At 42.4% G+C, this 23,343-nt stretch overlaps 2 protein-coding genes across 3 annotated transcripts in view; both read right to left on the reverse strand.

The window, feature by feature from the left end:
- Positions 1 to 7,365, reverse strand: part of LOC126390573 (protein AF-17-like) — a 29,656-nt gene extending 22,291 nt beyond the window's left edge. The window contains exons 1-4 of the mRNA XM_050044949.1: positions 7,018 to 7,365; positions 6,062 to 6,141; positions 5,892 to 5,946; positions 4,984 to 5,093 (exon numbers count right to left, since the gene is read on the reverse strand). Of these exons, the coding sequence (XP_049900906.1) occupies positions 4,984 to 5,093; positions 5,892 to 5,946; positions 6,062 to 6,141; positions 7,018 to 7,126 (354 nt within the window). The 5' untranslated portion in view covers positions 7,127 to 7,365. The remainder of the gene's footprint in view (positions 1 to 4,983; positions 5,094 to 5,891; positions 5,947 to 6,061; positions 6,142 to 7,017) is intronic.
- A 3,438-nt stretch (positions 7,366 to 10,803) lies between these two features.
- On the reverse strand, positions 10,804 to 21,836 carry LOC126390977 (zinc finger protein Aiolos-like). 2 transcript variants are annotated; one of them, XM_050045516.1, is made up of 9 exons: positions 21,776 to 21,836; positions 21,551 to 21,673; positions 20,634 to 20,699; positions 20,172 to 20,282; positions 16,622 to 17,026; positions 14,720 to 14,887; positions 14,195 to 14,311; positions 13,222 to 13,332; positions 10,804 to 11,969 (listed from the first exon to the last, which is right to left on the reverse strand). In XM_050045516.1, exons 1-9 carry the CDS (start codon positions 21,819 to 21,821, stop codon positions 11,326 to 11,328), a joined length of 1,791 nt encoding a protein of 596 aa, XP_049901473.1. In that variant the 5' UTR covers positions 21,822 to 21,836; the 3' UTR covers positions 10,804 to 11,325. The 2 variants fall into 2 exon arrangements, with proteins under 2 accessions (XP_049901473.1, XP_049901474.1); XM_050045517.1 differs by having other exon boundaries at positions 21,551 to 21,623; positions 21,776 to 21,799.
- Between the last annotated feature and the right edge of the window lie 1,507 nt (positions 21,837 to 23,343).

Here is a 23,343-nt window from a genome sequence, read left to right on the forward strand (position 1 = left end):
GGGGGGGGGGGGGGGGCAGAAGAGGCCTAGCAACAGGTGCGGGACAAAGGAACAGCGGGCTCTTTACCTTTTTGCTTCAGCCCTCTCTGTTTTGCCTTTTCTCTCCCCTTTCCTCTGTCTTCCTCTACTCCCCACATCCTACTCCTGCTCTCTGCTCCCCTCAGAGGATGTCGGCTGTGTAATGAAAGGCCGGAGACATAACTACACCAAGCGTGTAAAAGGAAGAGTGGCTTCTCAAGTTTTCACTGTCCATTGTAACGCTGTCTAGGAATGCAGGCTGCAAAATCTGGATGAATGGCTCGGACTGAAAAAGCTGCATGCAATTTACTGTAGCTGACACAGTAATATGAAACCAGGCACTCAAACACTCACATGTGTACATTTATATGCAGGCCTGCGCACACACATACACACACACACACACACACATTACATACACACAGCACGTCCGCCACTGGCTGCTCAGTCTAATGAGTCCATGCGTCAAATATTGATTTCTTTGTAATGTGCATTGCTTTAAAAAGGCTGCTCTGGTGCACGCTGGATACACTGCTCCCTACTTCTGCTATACACACACTGCCAAGTATCAAAGCCTACGCATAAAAGAAAAAAGGTACAAATGGATACAGTTACAAGACAGCTGATGTATGATAAAGCCATAAAAGCCTGAAAGTAGCCTGTGGTTAAATGGCATGCCTTAAAAAGTACCAAAAAAAAAGACATAAGCAGAGCATTTCAGAACCCCCTCTGAGTGTCTGAGCAGGAGTGTAAATGTGGTGATGGTTATGTTCAGTCTGTTTTCCATAGGCAGTCTTACTCTACACTCATGGAAATAAAGGTGCTAACTAGAACCATGTATAGTTCTTTGGCCTTTGCCCATAGGAGAACTCGTTATGGTTCCTAGAAGAGCCTTTTATGAAGGTTCAATCTGGAACTGCTTTCAGAGGGTTATACCCAGAACCCTCTGGAAGGGTTATAACCAGAACCATGTGTGAAAGGTTACAACCAGAACTCCCTTTGAGAGGTTGTACAGCGAACCCATCTATGGTGTAATGGTTACCCATTGAACCCTCCCTTACCCCCTTTCCACCAACATGGAACCAAGTCCATTTCGGTTCCCGCACCTATTTTTGAACTGTTCAGAGCATTTTGACAAAAAAAAATAAAATAAAAAAAAAATATAAAAAAAATAAAAAATCCAAAAAGTTGGTTCTTAGCTGGACCCAAAAAATAGCAGTCTGTGACAACATTAGTGGGTGTGTCATATTCTACAGGTCGGAAAGAGCGGATGGAGAAGGCAACGACTGAGAAGTCAAGTGAGAAATTCTAAGAAAGAAAAGTTTCAATAGTTTGTCCGTACTTCTTCTTTGGGTAGAAACAAGTACCAGTACTTACGGAACACAAGTTTGCAGGAAATCAATATAATCTGCATTTTTGCTACTACTGTTTACTTCTGTTGTGCATTATGCAACGCCCTCAGCAGATGACACATCCTTGGTTTCAGTGGTTCTGTGCAAATCTGGTGGAAACACATGCTGGCTTGCTTGATAGCACCAAGGTTTCAACGATCCTTAACGAAACCAGTTCAAGAACCAGAGCTAATTTGGTGGAAAAGGAGTTTCTGGGGATTCTATCCAGAACCTTTCTACCTTCTGAGGGTGCTAACAAGAACCCACCCTTAGGTTTCTAACAAGAACCCTTTTATATTCCCAACAATTTCATCTAAAACAGTGGTTCCCAACTGGTCCAGCCATGTGGTCCAGATTTCTCCTTAGTCATTAGTTAAAGTTCCACACAGTATAAGACATTTAGTGTCATACTTGTGTTTGGCCATGTCATGGAGCTAGTTTGCTGTCTTTGTTATGGAGCTGTCCATTAGTCACTCACTCTACAGCAGGGAGCAGCACTTCAAAATAAAAGCTCTGTGCCAGAAATTCACTGTACTTAAAAATGAAGTGTTTTTTTTATAAACCTGACACATCTCAGAGTCACTTGAGATCCATTCAGTATGGACCTGCAGCCCACTTTTGGACCATGACCCACTAGTTGGGAACCACCATGTGTTTTATCCAGAACACACACAAGGGGAGCTCTAAGACCAGTAACTGACCACCTTACCCATAGATCTCTCTCCCACTAACTGTGGTTTACGTTTAGCAGGTTAGTCTGGGGCCAAAGAAACCACGTCCAGCAGGCTCAGGGTTTATGGGGCTCCTGAAGGGCCTAGGCTGATTTGGTCCAGCACACTCCTCAACACTCAAGATTCACAATCATGTGTTTATCGGATAGAGAAGCGCAACACACTCATACCGTCATATACAGTATAACCCCAGTGAAAGTCCAGGAGGGTATGAAAAACAAGATTCTGCCCAAGCCCAGTGGAGATTTTGTGACATCACTACTACTACAGCCTTTACTATTTCAACTGCTCAGTAGGGTGGGGAACTGAAACTTGGTTCCTAAATTAGATCTGAATACAAAATGCTGAGTACTGGGTACCTATAAAAAAAGACCATGTGGTATTGCAAAAGTTAAAGTGAATTGACTCGGGGGATTTCAGATACATCAACACTTAATACCACAACTTGAAACACGGCTACACATTTAATATTCAAGGTTGAAGATACTTTAACACCCATGCTTTCAACAATCCATGAAGAACTCTCTCAAAAAATGGGTCTTCAGAATTAAATGGTTCTGGGCAGAACCTTAGCCCTACAGGAGGAGCCCTTTTGGAGACCTTATTTCTAAGACTGTGCATGTTTGGACTGTGTAAGATCCCACTGTCTTTGTATTTTGTCAGTCAATATGCAGCATCAAACTGTTTCATTCACTGTTTACATGGAGATTAAAGAAAAAAGATGATTTTGTTATACAGTATTATTTGATGATGGTTTGTACCACCTAACTTAATCATTTTAATTGCCTTTTTTTTTTTTTTTATAAATTGAGTATTTTATCTACAAAATGTCAAAAATCCCAGAGCCCAACATCTTCAAATATATTTTTGTCTGACCAACTCAACCCAAAGACTAAAAGATTAAACCAAGCAAGTGGAGCAAATTAAGGAGGCTCTTATTGAAGAAGCTGTCACCGCTGACTGTTTGGAATTTTTGCATGACTAATCACATCACCACAATTCAGCATATGACAATGTGCATTTTGTGACGAAGTGTGGTAAACGTCCCTTCTTTAATTTTTCCCTCGACCTGCCTCATTTCTTTCTTCTTACGCTGGAAATCTCCCACGTTTCCCTGAATGGCTTAACAACCTCCAGAGAGCAGGCGTGACCTTGCCACATTCAGCTCTGGCTTTGTACGGTACGTGTAGGTGGTGAGAGCGACAGTGATGTGGAGCAGAAGAGTTTCTTTTCCCGTTAAGGGAGAAATAAGAGTTGCGCTGTTTCCCAGATGTGTTATAGGTGTGTTGCATCATTGTTTGTTGAAGCTACTGCTGTTGGCGGAGAGAGTGCTTTGGTATTTTCTTTTATGATGGAGTTCTCTCAGTGGGATTGTGACACTGATAAAAAAGTGTTTTTTAAAACTTAGGCCCTGCTCAGTTTTCTTGAGGGAGTGACACTGAAACTGATGTATTCAGTTACAATCTAACTATATGAGAAGAATTTACAGCTACAAAGGTTTATTGTAACTACTCCAGATTTAGTTGTGTTACACCAGTGTGCCAATATAATATCTGAATTTGAGTTCAGATACCAAAACTAAAACTAATAGCTTTCTTCCAAACATATGCTCTACAGAAGATACACTAGTTTTACATTTTAGAAGTGGGGTTGTATGAGGTACTTATCCATAGTCACTGTATTACAGAAAGCAGATGTCAGTCGGCACACCCCCAGTTTGGAGTAGCAGACGGGAGTGCTAACAGTGTACACAATGTACTGTGGCAGCAGCAGCAGCAGCAGCAAAACATATTTTAGCCATCAGTTTAAGTGTATACTATATTTGAAATATTTTAATTGCTTTACCTTGCCGAAGCAACTACCGATCTGATTACCGAACTGAAGCAGTTCTATCGTTCTGTTGAAAGCCAGACTCCATTACGAAAAACAGTAATTTAACATAGCAGAACACAGGAACTGCTGGTCTACTGCTGCCTTCATCTGTTAGTTATTTTGTATGATTGTGTGAGTTTGACATTAAAAAGGTTTAGTTTGGATTCACCAAAGTCACACAATAACACAAGCAAACTAACTAACTGAGGCAGCAATGCACCAGCAGCTCCTGTGTCCAGAGAGCTAAAATGACTGTTTTTCGCAATGGGGTCTGGAGACTTTGACGAGAGCATAGATTAGGAACTGAAGCTGTTAGCGGCCTCCCTGTGGGAAAGGGCTGTCTGACGTAAAGGTAAAGCAGTGAAAGTACTCTCAGTATTGCACACACTGAAACTTTTAGGTGGGATTTCTTTTAAGTGGCTAAAATGTGTTTTGCTCCTGCCCCCGTCCACAGCAGTGCATTGCTTAGCTTCTGTGTCGGTACCTCTGCTGCCTCTCCAAACGGGGGGCGTAACCGCACTTCAAAATAAATCTGAACTGTCTCTTTAAGAAAAGAAGCCAAAATTTTAATAGATAAAATTTCCAAGTTGTCTGAACTGGTCATTGCCAACATAAAATCTAAGAGAGGACTGGTACAGCTATGTGAATCCGTCATTTGGTGCCACTTTTTGATATGTAAGACTTCTCAAAACTTGTGCTACAGGCTTAATTTGATTGGAACGTATTAATGTTTGTTACACAGCCTTTGGTGCCTTATCAACTACTTTCTACCACTCAAGGAGGACTAAACTGATACTTTTCAGGTCAGGACAGTCCTAGAAATATCTGCTGGTCATAAATACTACAAAGAAACCATACTGTTTATCCTGAATTTAAGTTTTGAGACTGAGCACTGCACCCCAATGAAGCCCTGCAGACTAACACTGGGTCACTTCACAATGTGTTATCCAGTCAACAGTGTGTGTCCGTACCTTGATGTATCTCTCATGCGGGACGTACTGCAGGATGATGGGCTCCATGGTGAGGACGTTGGCAAACTGCACCTCGGGGATGTAGAGTGCACACACAACGTGGGCCCAGCCTGACGGAGAGATCGGCAACAGATCAATGACATGACGGTGCCACTTATGAATGATGTGGACATCTGTAGCTTCTGTTCTACTCCTAAGGAATACTTCACCTATAAATGATCATTTGCTTGCTTATGGCTCACCCCATGTTGCGTTGAACGTGGGAAGAAAACTTGTTTTTTTTCACATGCCTCTACAGTGAATGAAGAATCCAAAAACTGAGAAAATTCTTGATGAATTAAACGAAGTCTGTGTTTAAAAACAGCACACAACTGGTGCAATGTAATTTAAGTCTCATTTATCCAGTTGTATGTGCAGTACTTTGCAAAGTCATGCATTTTCACTAAAACCATCGTATTTAAAACACTTCCGCATACATAGTCTCACACATACGAGTAGTCTGCCTGCGCAAGTGTTTTAAACGTTTCAGCAACAATAAATGTGTTTGGGAAGTACTGAGCATACAACTGGATAAATGACACTTGGATTATCCTGCACAAGTTGTGTGTGAGAGTGTGCAAACAGATGTTTTGATATAATTTTGCTGTTGTTAAATGTGGTTCCCCTTTCACTCCAATTCACCAAGAATTTTCTCCGTTTTCGGATTCTTCGTTCAACGTGGAGAGATGCAAGAAAAGCAAACTGTTCTTCTGGAATTCAACAAAACACCAGGTGAATAACTGACATACAGCTGATCATTTGGTGGTTAAAGTGTTCCTTAAAAGGCAAAGAAGCAGCCCTGCTGCTTCATCCACTGAGTATCTCAGGGAAACAGCAGGACAGTGAGATGGACAGAAAGTGAGATTTACCTCCGCTGTCGGTCCTCTTGAGGGCACCATCTTTGTGGGGACACAGCTCACACCTCTGGGGCAAAACAGGAGAGAGCAGAGCTGGTTGTGAGTGTGGCATTAATCATACTGAGATGATGCAGGAATGATGGATGGATGCGTTGTGTCATGTCGTGTGTTGACATACTCACCACGCGTGCCGCCCTCTCCTGTGATTCACACTTCCGGCAGAACCACGGACCGGTGGGAACCTGGACAATGCCATAACATGCTGGGACACACACATGGACACACACACAGGAGAGGTTAATGACACTATTTTTTGCAATTTTCCAATGCATACATGACTTTCTTTTACATTTATATTTTCATGATTTTCTAGTGTATCTTCTATGTTGTGTTGTCATGTCAGTAATGTTGAGTGTGGATGACATTTTGGTCAGATAATATTTGAAAAAGAAGATTATACTTTGGATCTTAAATTTAAGATTGAATATGAGTGAATGGACCCAGTGAGGACATCCTTCAACTCATCCTGCTGTGTCAGCTCCTGGCTGCTCTCTTTATTGCATTTTACTGCACTTTTGCTGACTTTAGGAAACAAATCATCCCTACTTGGAAAAATTAACCTGCAGATGAGGGCAGAGTGAAGTCAGCTAGGCATAAATCTGCACAAGCCTCCCAGAGTTGGTGCAACAATCGGTCACTGCTCTGAAATATGACCCTGTAATAAGTTAACTGCTCTCCTTGTTGTCTCATTAGGGCAACAAAGCAAGTGGACACAACGTAACATAATGTCCAAACCGGCGGGCCTTGCCGGGGCTGTTTTGTCGCAAAACACGCCTCTTGCAGTCTGTCGTGAATCCAGACAAGCACACACACATACAAACAGACGCACGGATCTGAAGTGCCATCAAGGCGCCAACCAGGCTCAGTGTCACTCCGCTTGGCCCTGTGTGTTTAATCATGTGTGCGGAGAGGAAACAACAAACAGCACGCCTACCTACCCCTCCCACATACACAAACACGCACGTAGACAGACCTACCCAGAAACCTACCGACCTACCAGCACCTCTGGCTGCCTCCAGCCGCCGGCTCAGCCGCCACAGCTGCCCGGTAATTACACGCTAACAGCGGCTAATGTTACCTTGGTGGACGGCGACGCTGCAGCCGTGTCCATCACAGTAAACCAGGGGGTTCTCTGCCCAGCCTCGCTCGTCGGAACACACGCAGCAACCTCCAACCATTTCCCGCATGCTGCTCCCATACGAAGAAATGTATTTCCCCTCCCGGCAATGGCTCAGACCTCGCCCAGGCCTGTCAAGTGGTCGTCCCGCACTTTAACGCCGCACCGGGCATAGTCGTGGGCCGCTTGCGTCGCGCACTTTTAGCACAGCGGAGAGACGAAATCTCGGCGTGGGGTTTGTGGTGCTGCTGCTACGTTTTTTCCGTGATGTCCTCCTCGTCCCCATAGAACCGATGCAGTGCGCATGCTCAGATATAGCCAAGGTAGCAGTAGCAAAGGTAGCAAGTTATTGTTATTTTCAACACCAACCGCTTTTTCACCGACTGTTTTCAGACATTTTAATATTTTAATATTCCTATAAATGTTTCAACATGGTGTCTGAGGTCTGCTCATCTGCTGAGGAGGGTTATAAATTAGATCAGTAAAACATGTGGATCAATCAGTCAAAACCGCTGGCTGCACTCTTTTCTCTATCAATTCTGTTTCAACAGCGCCATCTTCAGGGCTGTGCTCGGAACAACAAGGCAACAATTACAAGTTATTTCACCATCCAGTGTCCTGGCCTGAAATGAAAAACATCCCCAATGTGAATGAAACACCTGTGTGTAAATTATTGCCTTAACATTTCATTTGACTTCTGATTTATTCCGTTTTTGAAGTCAGCTGTCTGCATCTGTATTTTATATTTGTAGACTAAACTCTACCTGGTTGCAGCCAAAACAATAAAAATCAAATAGATGTATCATTCAAATTACAGGATGTCCGACGGACTGAGGTTTAATCACTCAAACTTTATTTGACTTCGTGTTTGCTCTCAAGGTCAGTGTCCAGTCGTGGATGGATTCCTGAACAGGCCTACCATGCACAGGCCAAGGGGCCCAAAGTGTCAGGGTCTTCACCTGCCAAGTGTCATCCAATTTAACAGGTACCAGCAAGGATAAGATAAAAAAGGTCACAGAGGAATGTAAAACAATCACAAAAAGACAAATAATTATCAAAAAGTACACAAAATAATCTCAAAGAAACTCAATATCACTGCAAAAAGGGGCAAATCAACCAAAAAGGGACACAAAATTATTCCAAAGAAATAAAAAGACCCAAAAGGACACAAAATTACCTTAAAAAACAACACAAAATGACCTCAAACAGACACAAAACAACTACAAAGACACAAAATAACCATAAAAAGGGGCAAAATGATTAAAAAGAGATACATAATAACAAAAAAAAACACAAAATGACCTCAAAGAAACACAAAATGACTATAGTCACCAAATAATTATAAAAACGGGGAAAACCAAAAAATATTTTTTTAAATGACAAAAATAACAAAATGATCTCAAAAAGACTTAAATAACTACAAAATGGACAAAACAAGACACAAAATTATTACAAATAGACATAAAACAATAAAATTACTTCAAAGAGACACAAAATAAAAAGCTTCAAAATAACCACAGTGACTGAAAATAACTACAAAAGGGGCAAAACAACCAGAGATATAAAACAGCCATAAAAGACACAAAATAACCTTAAAAAATTTCCTGAGACACAACATAACTATAGAAAGGGGCAAAACAACCAAAGAGACACAAAATTATTTTAAATAGATACAAAACCAAAAAAGACACAAAATAACCTAAAAAAAATCACCACACGGCACAAAATTACCTCAAAGAGACACATAATTGCTATAAAATGGGCAAATCAACCAAAAAGGAACACAAAATGACTACAAGGTGACACAAAAGGACCAAAACAGATACATGAGGAGACATAAAATATACATAAAGAGGCACAATCCCACAGAGTCTGTTTGTTTCCAAACCTAGGAGAGGTGGTAGGGCCTGTCACATGTCTGTGCCCAGGGGCCCATTGTCTCATCCTCTGCCCATGTGTCCAGTGTGTTGTTGCTCCAGTTAAAGTACATCAGCATGGATTTCATTTCAATTTTTGGCTGTCCAATTGACACCTATGATTCAGTCAGCAGATGTCACCAGAAGACTCATTTTGACTGGACTTGCGTCATTGTTGCTTTATGACTCCTGTCTGTGACTGGCTGAGTAAACTCTGTCTGGTGGGCCAGTTTTATGGTGGAAATGGGACTTCAGACACTGAGTTTTGGCAGAAGCAGAGCTTTCTAGAAGCTAAACTAATTCCCTTTCCCCTACATGGTTCTATTACATTCAAAGCTGATGTGTCAAAAATATCCTCCATGAGTCCTTAGGTTGTTTCTTATCCTCCTACATCACCACAAACCACCCTGATTTCAATTTTAGCTTTCTGCATGCAAACACTCTTACTCAACAAACTACTCAGAAGAAAAATACCCCGAAGTCGACCTCTTCTAATTGGAAAAAGAGAAGCAGCCCGGTTGTTTTTTTTAAATGGATGACTGGGCTTTTTAATCTGACGTATGGACATGAAGCTGCAGTGACAGTTTGTCTCACAAGTGTCACTTCTCTTCAAACCCAAAGAGAGAAAAAAGGGAACTGGCACTGATGGAGAGAAGAGATAGCGCTGTGGCAGCTGGATGAAGCTAACACCCTGTTCTGGTCTGAAGGCAGCAAGGCGTGACCGAGTCCCTCTGCTGACATGTGGGCGATGTACATCAAAATTCATATGCACACCACAGCCTAGACACTGACTTAGTGGCTAGTCGGAGCCTACACTTCCCCAGAAGACACTGATATAGCTGTCATGGGCGGCTCCTGAAGTTTGTCATTTCATAAATTCCCACAAACCATATGAGCATAAATGTTACACTCACACAGATAAATTCCCATATGTGGAGTTTTACTGGCAGACATTTATTACCATCTACTCTGTGGGTGAAGTGAGAGCAAGGTGGGAAGAGTGAAACTATTGATTAAAATCAGTTCTGCTCATTCTCTCATTGAGCTTCCCTCCAGTTGAAGAAGGAATAAATACACAAAGCTATTCATCTAGTTTGGGATCCCCGGCTCCATTTTTACAAACTCCTATTAAACCACTTTGGGACCCACTGCTGTGGAGCGACGCATAAGTCACTAATGCAGTACCACACTTCCTCCAGCAGATGGACGCTGGTGTGAGGAGACTTAAGATACGCTAACATTTATTTCCTCAGCATCCGGGGAAGAAACGGAGATGTCTAAATCCCATGATGAAATTAGGAGACAATCCTATCACAAAAAGAAGTGTCATTTCACATTTTACCGCCATTTGATCATTTTCACATCACACCAATTTTAGATCCTGCAGTGGCTCGTCCTCTTTGTTGCTGATGTGATGTAACATAACAGCTTTAACATGCTTTCAGAGTATCTTTAGGTGTTCAGACGCACCTAACATTTAATTTAGACCTACTCTGACTTCTACATCCCCCTTACCTCTGTCCTCCTTAGACAGACTTATCTGTGCTTTCTATATATATATATAGGCCTCTATTCTGTGTGACTAAAACGTCTGCAAAACTGTGAGCCATTTCTAACTTGCGTATATAATATTCAGGAGTGAGAAACCAACACATGGTGCAGAGCGAAGTGATGTCCTTTGAAGCCGTGAACTGCACTTCTCTCAAAACCACAGCCTAAAAGGGAGACATGTGACCTTGTAGATAATAGGATCTTTTTTTCTGCACTCTTGAATTGGCAAGTGTTTTTAACAGAAGCTGAACTTCTCTTGACAAGGTACAGGTCTAATATGTGTGATGAAGGAAGAGAGAGGTTATCTTTTATTTTTACACCTTTACACAAAGAACAAGAAAGAAGAAACAACAGCAGATACACAATAAACGCATTCATATTTGCTACTTTGTTGAACATTTGAGAGTAAATGTGGCATATATGATATAAACAGTTGCTACAGCAGGGATGGAGAGGAAGTAGAATTACTCCCGCATAAACTCTTTACCGGCCATCTTTTCAGATGAGTACGGTATGACTAAAAACACTCTGATACACGTCACACTCCACCTAACGTCTCTCTCAATCTCTCCTTCTCTCTCACACACACACACACACACACACACATACACACACTCATACATAAAGGACAGACAGAGAGAGAGATAGCTGCTACTTCATGCTTTCATTTCTGATACCACCAGCTACTTATATGAGTAAATCTGTGTATGTGTGTGCTCATACAGAGTTATCTGTCTGAGCATTTGTCTCTGTGCGTGTGTGTGTGTGTGTGTGTGTGTGTGTGTGTAAGCATGAATGAAAGCTACTTCAGTTCTAGGCGGTGCTCACCGCGGGCTATGTGGGAAGAGAACTCGTAACGGTCCCGGCTGCGGTGGCCGCAAACGTTGCACTCGAGTGGGTCGCGGAAGCCGTGGCACCCCATGTGGATCGTGAACATGACATAGTCCAGGAAGATCACCCTGCAGTGGCCGCAGGAGTACACCGCCCCTGGCAGCGCCCCGCCCTCCCCGTCGGCCCGCACCACCCGTAAAGCCTCCAGCAGTGACAAGGGGACGGGCTGGGCGTGCGGGTGAGGGATGCCGTTCTGATGGTTCAGCCCCCCCAGCAGGTGCCCTAAGCTGTACATGACAGGCTGGGACATCTGGGAGCCGTCAGTGTGGAACGAGTCCATACCGGGGGGCGGCTGGGCGGCGTGAGGGAGGCCCAGCATTGGCATGCCCATCTTGTGGCCGTTAGTGAGGCCCATGGAGTTGATGTCGTTGCGGGTTAACTGGATGGGATAGGGCCTGCGAGAGGGGGCTGGGTCGCCGTCTGGCCCTGTGACGATGGTTTGTTGCTGATGTGGATGGGTGTTGGGCTCTGGGGAGGCTGGCGGAGGCTCCTTGATGTCTGTCCGGTAGACCAGCTCCCTGTTAAAGCTCAGGTCCAGGCAGACACCGTTGTCGCCTACACCAAGAACGCATGAGAAGAGAGAGCATTCAACACTCTGCAGGAAGGGGTTTCACATACTTGATCCAGACCAGAGAAATACCACAGGCAACAAACAGCAGTTAAAACAGTTATTGCTTACAGATGGAAGAAGATCTAATAGAGATCCTAAGGGGTCCTCACTTTGGTGTTGAGTAGAGGCAATGAGAAAAACGTGCACCCCCAGCAGGGCAACACAAAACAGAACTTACACAGTGAACTGGAACATGCCAGGTTCACAGGACAGAAGAAGCTTTAAAGCATCCTGAGCCAGCAGTTGAGCTTGGAGGCATGAGAGGACAGAGGGCTGAGAGGAAGCAGACGACGCAGACGAAGGCCTCTACTGCAGCTGCAACGCAGGAGTATAGACAGAGGCACCTGCTCACGTTTCTCGCCTCCCGCCTGTTCTCTCTCTCTGTGGTTACTTCTCTTTTCCCCCTGTGGTTGTCATATTGAAAGATCTCACTTCATTTGTCGAGCTGATAGAGATGGAGTTTTTTTTTTTTTTTTTTTTTGCCAATACACCCTCGTTTGCGAGCAGCTTGAGGGTTGATTACGAAACTACAACCCAATGTTAGGCCTAACCAGAGAGGTGAGAGCCAACTATTGAAAAACACTGTGTGTGTAGGGCCCTAAAGTCAGCCATTTACTGAAACCGCTATCTTTTGATCATTTATCACTCAGGCAAATTATCTGAATTTAAATCAAACCACACAAAGTAATTAAATGGAGTTTCAAGTACATGTTTTTCTCTCTTTCTCTCTCTCTCTTTTTTTCACATGTATCCATTTATTAACCATGCATGGTTACCAATACCCACCTATGACACAATTCTCGCAGAGAATTTAGGACAGTGGCGACCACTCTTGGGTGTGTGCAGGTATGAGGCAGGTACTCTGCCCTCAATTCCTGTTTGGCAAGAGATGGAGGCCAGCAAAGACAGACAAACATGTAGCTTAGACAGATGGCAGGGAACCATTAACATACTTCAGTATGATATAAAGCAGAAAGCACATGTAAACAGAGCATAGCATATTATAGCTGCACAAAATAGTCAGAAGCCACTAAGGTAGCAAAATAATCAAATTAACAAAATGCAGGCATTCTTAATCTTTTGTGTAAATCTGAAGTAACGCAAAAAGCTGCTTTAAAACTACAACACAAGTCTCTTTCATCTGCTTGAGGTCAGCGCCTTCACTCATCTCGTTCAAGTCTGCGCTGCTGCTCTTACCAGTAAACTTCTGTGGCATCGAGCTCTTCCGTTTGGCTACGTTGCTGGCGAGCCTGTCGAGCAGCAGTGCACGCTCAGTGCCCATCTGAGTCCTGGATGTCTGGCCGTCCTCTGTGTGACAGCAAGTGAGTGAGAGAGTAAGTGCAACAAGGAAATGAAGATCTCTTCACAACCAAAAAAGTATCACAAGTAAAAGGAGAGCAGCTGTCCACCTGTCAAAGCTTTTAAGCTTATTAAGTGAAGTTAACAAAAAAAAAAAATCCTGCAAAACACACCAGCTGCTCACAGCTGAGTCAAACTGGGAGGAACAAGATATTAATTTGAGATCAGAACCTCCTTTGACCTCACTTCCTGGTGGGGTTTGACTTCACCAGTGCAGGAGGGGAGACCACAGGATGAGGATGTACTTCCTCACCACTACGGCACTATCAGGCATAAACTTACGACATTTGGTGACCACACAAGCGGAGCATTGTCTCTGTGTTGCAACCGTGCAACTGTCCTGTCAGTGCGTAAAGCCATTTTTGGGGGGGAGGTTATAGAAATAGAGGTGTGTGTGTGTGTTGAGTGTCTGGGCTGAGACATTTGCCCTACATACTTGGCTTCCCCTTTGCCGCTGCAGACATTAGAAGCGGTCTTCATATGCCGACATTAGAAGCGGTCTTCATACGCTGTGCCTGCACACCACAAGCAGCCATAACCTATTTAGCTGTAATGATGGGGTAACTGCTGTAAGCTCATTAATTTAATGAGGCTATAAAACAGGATCTGTTTGCAATAACAGCTTTAATTGTGCGCTCCTTATGTGCAAATGAGTTTATGTAGACTGTGCAGCGGTCCGATCACATTAGCAGCTATAAGTGTGAAGTGTGAGTTTGCATGTACTGTGAAAACGTGTCAGAGTTTCAAAGATGTTGCTGATGAAGCGAGTGTTAGAAAGTGGTGTTGAGACGAATGCTCACTCTGTGCTCACCTCTGTCAGCGGGACCTTTGCTCTGAATGTACACATGGCACCTCTCTCTGTGCTCTTCGAGGGAGCTTCGCTGCTTGTAGCTGCGACTGCAGTGGTTGCACTTGAAGGGTTTCTCTACTGTGAGCAGAAGTTTCAGTTAATCACCAACACATTAAACATCAACACCATCTAGCAGGTACAGCCTGTATTATTTCCTTAAGCAAGTGGTTTCATACAAAACTGATGATGCACACATTACAGGCTATGTGGTGCGGTGTGTCTGCAGGTAAAACACGTGAACTGAAAGTGAGTGAGTAAGTTTCCAGGGGTAAATGAGTAAGATGTCATTATGTGATGTGTGTAACCGTGTGAGAGTGCATGGCAGGGTGTTACTGGAAAAGCAGTGCAGGCTCAGCAGACCTCGTGTGTTAAGATTCAAAAGGAGTGAGAAACCAACAAGAGGGAGTGAGAAACCAACCAACATGTTACTGTACACAGGTGCATACAGTATCAGTGCATGTGAGCAAATGTGTGGCTGGCTGGTACCAGAATGGGTGCGCAGGTGCCCGCTCAGAGCATCGCGTCGACGGCAGGCGTAGCTGCACATGGGGCATTTGAAAGGCTTCTCCCCGGAATGCAGTTTGATGTGGCGCAGCAGGTTTCCCTTCTGGGTAAAGGAGGCCCCACACTGCGTGCAGTGGAATGGCCTCTCACCTGGGGGAGTTAAACACACCATGAAAAACAATCCTGTAGTTAAACACACACACATTTTCATAGAAAAAATTGTAAGCTTTTCCCTGACCTTTCAAGGACCCTTAACAAAATTTACATGACCTTTCACAACGTATAAGCACATTGACAGATCTATATGTACTCCAAATGTTCATTATTGTACTACACTTACTGTATATACCAAACAAAACCCTTCTCCCAGAAAAACCCAGACCCTTCTCATGTCCCCACTTTAACAGTGAGTTGCGAAAAACACCAAATCATTCACCATCTTCAAAAAGGGAACAAGGCAACATCCACGTTGATTGTCAGAAACCTAGAAACGACGTTCTCACGACTCAAACCACACAAATGCCAAACTCACTGTGCACTTGAGTTCCCATGTCGAAAACACAGCCTCATGAGTTCCATCTGAAGGCGGCATTACTCTGCTAGTCAACTCTGCTCCTCAGTAAAATGATGAGTAGAGTTTTCTGCTAATAAATGATGATGTGTGCAGAAGCAGCTCTGTATTTCTCCACAGCGACAAAAACGACTACATACGGATAGAACAGGGGTGGAATTTTAATTTTAAAGGTGGGTGGGACACACTTAGCGCAGGCAGATTGTAAACTGAAGCCTGCGGACTTAAGAGAAGATTACTTTAACTTCATATAAGATGGTATGTTGGTACGGTTTGGACATCACATTGATTAAGAAACTTTGTCCATAAAAAATAAAGGTACATTTTTCATGTTAATATGTAATAAACTATGCAAAAATTAACAGTAACACTTTATTTGGATAGTTCACCCACAGATAGTTTATACAGTATTAGAAGAATTTTAACAGCGTCTTCATGGAGATTCATCAACTCAACTTTCGCTTTATTCTGTAGATGTTTATCTTTAGAGTATATGTGATAATTCATTACATATTCTCAACTGTTCATTCAACCTATGCTGCGTAAGTATTGTTCATGAACTTCCGCATTTACTCCACAGATAAACATCTGCAGAATAAAGCAAAATTGTTGAAACTCAACTATTAAACTCTTGAAATGTTACAAATACTGCACACACCTTCTGTTGGCGGACTATCGAAATAAAGTGTAACCAAATCAACTGTTTTAATCTCCTTTATACTTGGAGATATATCAAAAATTATATTGCAACTATTTAATGCTATGCAGCTCAGGATTTCAAAAATTATCTCCTCTTACAACGTTGTAACTTGACACTCACTATAACAGATACTGTTGCTACTTTTAAAAGTTTAAAAGAAGTGTGAAGTGTAAATTACACCCCTGGGATAGAAAAAAAAGAAAAGAAAACGTGTGCCGATGTGAACATTATTTTCCAGTGTGACTCTGCTCTTAGCATGCATCATATAAATAAGTGAGTTATTTCAGGAATTGCATAATTAGTGGAAAAATAATAACTGTAGACGCACCATGATGTGTTGACCTATCTGTTTACAAATCAAGTTATTGCATGTGCTTCATATTTAAACAACGACAACAGAGGGTATTTCACAACCTCTTGCTGTTGCTGCGGCACTGGTTAAGACACTTGCGTCATGTATGATGCAGACTTATGTTTTCCTAATTGTAGTTACTCAATCAAACATCTTGACCTAGTCAATACAAGGCGCTATCTTCCAATGTTATCGACAGAGTGATGATTGCGCAACAGCTGTGTTTGAGGTCAGGTGCTCTGGCTGTGTTCCTGTGCTTACCCGTGTGGCTGCGCTTGTGCACCAGCAGTACGTTGATGCTGACGCAGGACAGGCCACAGATGTCACAGTTGAGCTTGCCTGTCGCCTGGATGCGGGGGGCCACAGCTCCAGGCGCAAAGGTCCCTTCTGCACCCGCCACCGCTGCTGCTGTGTGGGCGTCTGGCAGGGCGGCGCTGTCGTAACGTGAGCAGTCCACCAGTGACAGGTCCTGCGGCTCGTTCAGGGCATCTCCTTCTTCGTCAACGTCATCATCGTCCTCCTCTATCCTCTCCTCGTCAAATCCTTCCTCCGTGCCATCCTCGCTTGCCCCCTCTGCTTCCTCTTTTAGCACAATCTCTCTTTCTTTTTCAGCCTCGGGGTACTGCTCGTTATCTTCCATCTCCTCTGCCTCCGTCTTTATCATATCTAAGCAAGGAGGAAGCATGGGAGAAGCAAAGATTATATTTGGAGTGACATTTGATGTAAACACACATGAAGTGACCGATACATGCGATAAAAAAGCAGCCATTTACAGAGATAAGACATATGGAGAGATGTGTAACACACACACACAACAGTACATATGTGTCTTCACTTCCAAATAAAGCACTAAAAAAACCTGAGACTCCACTCCAAGCAGAATGTGAGACGCTGTCACTTCTACATTTGTATTTATAGTTGATGTTTTGATATTAGCACTAGCACATCTCCAAAGTGTGGGTAGCTCAATTTGGGCCGATAAAAGTGTCACAAAGAGATTCAGAAGATGTGTGCTCAAGATAAGGGGGAAGGCATTTCCTCTGAATACACAGAAACTAGAACCAGGGCAGGAGAGAGAGGCAGCAGGGGCCTCATACAGACAACACCAATTCCTCGTCTGCTTTTAAAAAGAGATTTCAGATTGACTGTTTGTTACAAATGCTGCAAAATTCAGCATTAATCTGCACCAAAGGTCCTCCCTAATTTCCTCCACCAGGCAGCAGAGCACTAATTCTAGTTCTTGTAATCATATCCAAGATTTTCTTTGACCATTTTCTTAGCCCCTTGTCCTTACCCCCCCCACAGGTCAAACATCCACACCATACAGTATATAAATTACGCAACACTGCAACGATTGACACGCAAAGTCCCGAGCGAGGCCTGGTTTTACAGGACCTCTCACCTAGCCTCTTGCCAAGTGTCAACGAACCCTCTGCGTACTTCAGTTCCATCCAGAAACCACACTGTGGTCTTGGCGGTGGCTGGTGATGAGCTAAAGAGCAGCGTCTTGTATTGTGGAAAGCGCTCAGAGGTGCTATGGAAACTTTGCATGCACAGAGCTCCGAGAGGCCCGATATAGAGTCCAGGGTCTCAGAGCAGTGAACCGCAGGCTGTGCATCAGACGCAGAGCAAAGCTTTAGGAAGTGCACCCAGCGGGGCAGATGGGTGGCAGTCAGAAATAAATAGGAGAGCTGACTGTAACACCATCTTTTTTTTTAAGTGACAAAATAAGGGACGAACGCCACCAAGTCTGAGAGAAAACATTTACGTACTTAAAATATCATGTGTGAAACAAGGTGGTCACCATTTAGAAATGTGACAGATGCTTGGTGTTAGGGTAAGTATGAAGAAATAGCCCAGATTCTCACTGCATGATTATTGTGGCCAAAAGTGTTCACGACAACGATATTATTGCGATATCTACATAAAATTGGAAAAAAAGCTATGAAATTAATCTTTTACTTTGCTTATTTTGTCTCTTTATTTTGGCAATTACACTTGAAATACAAGTATAGAGAGGTGAAGAGAGAATCTGTAACCATAACTGCACAGAATCACACAAAAAAGAGCAATTAAGGCGACCAAATGGCGTTGGGGGAGGGAGACAAAGCAAGAATGGAAAGAAAAAAAAAAACAGAAATGAATTAAAAGGAGCAATACCAGAATGTTGCAACACTCCTACCAACAATGTTCACATACCATATTATATAATTAAGATGTAAGCTTTATCGCACAGTACATGATGCAGCAGTGAAGAACAAAACCAGACTGAGGTTGACCTGGCACTCATGTTGCCGCTCTTACTCCATCTGAACAGTGTTGAAAGCAGATGAAATCAAATTCTGAGAATTATTTGCTGATGACTGTGCACTGAATGAAACATGATGATGAGCATCAGTGCAGGAGACCCAAAAAAGGAGGCTACTCCAGGAGTACGAGAGCAACCAAGACCTTCATGATGTCTCATCAGCTGAACGACATCCAAATGGCTCCAACTTCAAGAGCTCTCCCATAATATAAAATCTCTCTTCCTAGTTGATAATATTTAATTTCATCTAGTTTAGTTTTTAATCATATTTCACTGAAATCAAAGAGTAAACTCCCTTTCTTGTTCCTATGAGTTGAGAAAAACCCTTGACATAAGCACAGCAATGCACAGTGGCCGCGCCAAAGACAAGAACAGCATTTTAGTTACTTTGTTAGACTTGACATTTTTTCCAAACAGCAGCATTTAACTGTATTAAATCTCAACTAGGGTGGGCAGTAACACATTACAAGTAATTCACATGGATAAAAAAAGTATTTTTTTTAAGGAATGAGTACTTTTAATGTTCATTTTTATAAACTTTACGCCAACTCTTGACATTTTTGCTTCGGTAATCTACTTTTTACTTCATTACATTTGCCATTAATACCTTTGTTAGAATTAGTCTGCTCTACATGTGGGGACTGAGTGTAGGGGTTGGGGGCTTGAGGAGCACCTCATCTGCAGATGCAAGTTTCCATCTGCCCGGAAGAAACAGAAGCACCACCTGTCTTTTGACCACAATGCAATGATGATGGAGCAAAACCATGAACAAGAACAAGACCACATCTGGTCACACTTTTTATGCCAAATCTAAAAGACAACAGTTACATGATGAAGTGCTTGCCGCGTCTCCCAAAAGACACTGAGATTGCTTTAAAAACTCGTCTTCTCACCTCCCCAAGCACATTGACGGATGTTGCACATACTGTCGGTGAAAAGGTGTAGTTAGCTAGCCAACATTAGGTGTTAATTTCTCATGCAACATTTTCCTTTGATGTTATAAGGTAGAAATGGGTGGAGAGGAAGAGATGAGAGAAAGTGGGAGATTGTTCATATCTCAGTTGTAGAGGCTATCCCTGTTCGACTGATTAGCCTACCTGCTCTACTTTATTGAGACACCCTGCACACCCTGAAATATTTAAATGGACAGTAACTTGAACTTGAACAAGGTACTTTTTTACTTTGAATAGGTTTCTAAAATAGTAATTCACACTTCTACTTGTGTCATTTCTTTTTTATAAAAGTAACTGTACTTTAACTTAAGGATAGATTTTCAGTGCTCTACCCACCACTGAATGCCAGGGATTGTAACACCCCCCCACACACACACACACACACACACACTTTCTCCAACTGTTCGTAATGTCCGTGGACAAAAGAAGTGATAGTAAGATGCAGCGTGGCGTGATGGCTAAAATGCAAGGCGTAATGGAAAGATGTTAAGCGTGTTAAGCGTATGTGTGAGTGTGTGGGGGTATCTGTGTGTGGTGGTGGGGTACGTACGTGGATCTGTCACACCTTCAGCACACTGTATTCCATTCTCGCTGAATGACTTGTCTTCCCTCTGTTCTTCCTCCTCCTGTGGCTTCACATCTGCAACACCACTGCAAATGTCTGAAAAAGTGACACGTTGTGCATGTGCAGATAACTTTGTGTTACTTTTTGTTTCATTAGAGGAACTTCAAACCAGTGAACTACAGTTCTCCATTGGAATAATGACATTTTAAAATCAATTTTTGAATGATAACTGTGCAGGTAGACTTCATCATCTTGCTGCTGAGGGACAACTTATAGTCTGCTATCAACTGCAGCCCGCACAAACCCCCTCCACATACACAGCTTTCAGTATTGTACAGTCATGTGTGCTCAGGCAGTGCGGTCGCCTGGATGGTGGCAGCTGTGGAGAAATGTGAGCAGCCTGATCACATACACCTTCACACTAGAGACAAGGAATCAGACACTCACCCATCCCATCTCCCTCTGGGGCGCTAAATTCAGGATCTTTATCATTGTTCATGATGACAAAATGTTCTGCGGAGAGGAATTACAATATTTGCTTAATGAGAGGTAGTTTCCAAATGTGTGTAACCACTTCAGATTCCTTCTCATGGCGCTTTCAGAACTAGACAGGTTTACAGAGCAATGAAGAGAGAGAAGACTTTAACACTGTTAAAAATGTTTGTTGCACACATTCAAGACATTTTATTTGACATACTGACACTGATAAACTTTTCTTAATACTCTTGACTATTAAAAATCCCCCTTACTATCTCTACACAGCATGTAAAGAAATAGAAACAACACTCTGCATCTCACTGTTCCTGTTGGTTGGACAGCAGAAAGAGAAGTTTATAAAATAAAAAAAAATGGGGGTAAAAGCCCACGGTTGACTGCTCGACCCTGTCACTACATTTAGCCTTATGAGAAAGAGATAATGTTCACTGCACATGTACTTCCTGCCAGGTCTGTACATAGGAGCAAGTGTAAAAGAGCTTTCAGTGCTAACAGACAGTGAAACTCCAACACTAGTAGTTTAAAAGTGAATTAGGACATAAGCTTTTAAAAATCCACTTTAGACACCTTGTATCAGCCTTCATTGAACTTATAAAAATTAATATAAATACTTAAAAAATGTTTATCATAAGTGTTTCTGTAAAAGAATAAAATACTGTAGTAGAAAAGTGTTTATAATTCACAGAGCTGTAACTACTCTTACATCATATTCAGTGAGGAAAATACAGCAGTGACAAACTTTCTCACACGATCAAAATGAAATTGAGAAGCGCATGTCTACAAATTAGAATTAATCCCAAGCTACTTCTTTGGTTTTATAGTTTGTTGTTAGATTACAGTAAGTCTGAGTAAAGATGAAATGGTCTGACCTGCTTTTTGCTCAGCACCCGGAGGAGACTGCTCTCGCAGTAGGAGATTCCACACTCCGCCACTGGACTTTCTCTGAATATGGAATATACGTAACGTCACTACGGTGAATTCTGGAGCTATCCCTTAAAGGAACAGGAACTTATTTTGAAAAAGGTCGAGCAACAAAGACCAAAGCATGTTTATACAGCAGAGTAACAACACAAGTGAGTAAGATTACTCCTTACAGTTTCCATGATCATAACACAAACGGTCCTTTCCTAAGTTTAACATGTAGAGTCTGCAACACTGTGCGATTATAAGTGAAACAAAGACCTAAATATGGGTTCTATCTCAATTCAGGCGGTCCACATGGTTTCGGACTTGTTTCAATTTAAGGAGCTATCACTCCATCTTGTGGCCAAACTACAAAGCTGCTTCACATTCTAACGTTTCACTCCCCAGAGCTGGTACAAAATAAAATCATTTCAAAATAGTACTGTAGCTCCTTGAACACATCTTTGGATTTTCTATTCGGGTGTGTTGCATGCCCAGTTTTGATGACATCTAGCTCTTGTTCATGTTGAGTGCAAAGGTACTTGGACTTTAACAACAACTACACCCACTTTTTAAACTTAAGGCATTTTTAAGGGCTAAAAAACATCAACTCTGGAAATTAAGACAAAAAAAAGATCTGCTTAAAAATAGAAAAATTACAGTCTGAGCTATGGAGCACTGGATGATGGGGCGCCCTGATGGCTTCTGGGTTAAGGCACCAAGCATGAACAGCAATGTCACTGGTTCGCAAGGGCATCACTTTAACATGAAAACTGGTGGGGACACAAGGGCTCAGATAAAAACAACAACCTTTTAATCGGTCCTCAACATATGCGACTTTAGGCAGTATAATGAAGGGATCGGTAAGAGGTCAAAGTAGGTAACTACAGTGGGTCAGGATAAAAAAAGGCGAGCCAAGGCTACTACCAAGGGTATAGGTTTCATTTCAATGTTGGAGGCAGCTCATATAAAGCAGGAGCTCTGGGGGGCCTCCCCCATAAAATATTGAAAATTAACACTTTATTTCCTGCATTCTGGTTGTTTTTTATTCACCAATTTATGGTGCAAGTGTCTTATGTCACCACATTCATCATTTCATAATAAGAATATAATGGAATATAATGCACTCAGGCTCTCAGGCATTCTATATAGCTTCCAAGTATTTATTCTCATGTAGATAAACTTCTCATTTAATGTTATGCCTGCCGAGTCAGCACACATGTAGTCATGTCTACATGTGTGTTGACTCTTCAGTCCTTTGTTTGGGGAAGTAACCTCTTTGCGCATGTGGCACCTATTTACATCAATGATGCATTAATTCATTTAAATTAATTGAAAACCCCCTGGACTTGAAAAACTCATGTGTTGTTGTGTCCATAGGGAGAGAATGGAAACAAGAAGAACTTGTTAACGTGTTAAGAGTTTGTTAAAGTTATGATAAGTGCTGCACATTTTTGGGTCTGTTTAGACACAGTAGGCTCGGGGGGGATTTTTTTTAAGCTTACGTTTTTTACGTTATTTGTTACTTCTTTATATACACTGCATGGTATGTTTTCTAATTGTGCAAATAAAACACTCAAACTGTTCTCATTTGTTGGCTGACATTCTTGGTGCAAGCTATTTTTAAGAGGATTTTTAACAAATTATGCTTTTAAAAAGGGATGGTGACACGTCCCCAACGCCCTCAGCATAAATGACTCCTTTGCCAGTTCATGTCCGGCCAGAGACTTTGGATACAGATCATTCCCCATCTGCCCTT

This window comes from Epinephelus moara, chromosome 5 (assembly GCF_006386435.1).
Source record: "Epinephelus moara isolate mb chromosome 5, YSFRI_EMoa_1.0, whole genome shotgun sequence".
NCBI classification, from domain to species: domain Eukaryota; kingdom Metazoa; phylum Chordata; class Actinopteri; order Perciformes; family Serranidae; genus Epinephelus; species Epinephelus moara.

What these genes read in the sequence shown, in the direction of transcription:
- LOC126390977 (XM_050045516.1), bottom strand. Translation starts at nt 21,821, where the DNA reads ATGTTAAACTTAGGAAAGGACCGTTTGTGTTATGATCATGGAAACT. An exon ending in GTGTTATGATCATGGAAACT is followed by an intron (nt 21,674 to 21,775) that starts GTAAGGAGTAAT and finishes TGTTCCTTTAAG; the next exon opens with GGATAGCTCCAGAATTCACC. An exon ending in GCACAAGCGCAGCCACACGG is followed by an intron (nt 14,888 to 16,621) that starts GTAAGCACAGGA and finishes TAACTCCCCCAG; the next exon opens with GTGAGAGGCCATTCCACTGC.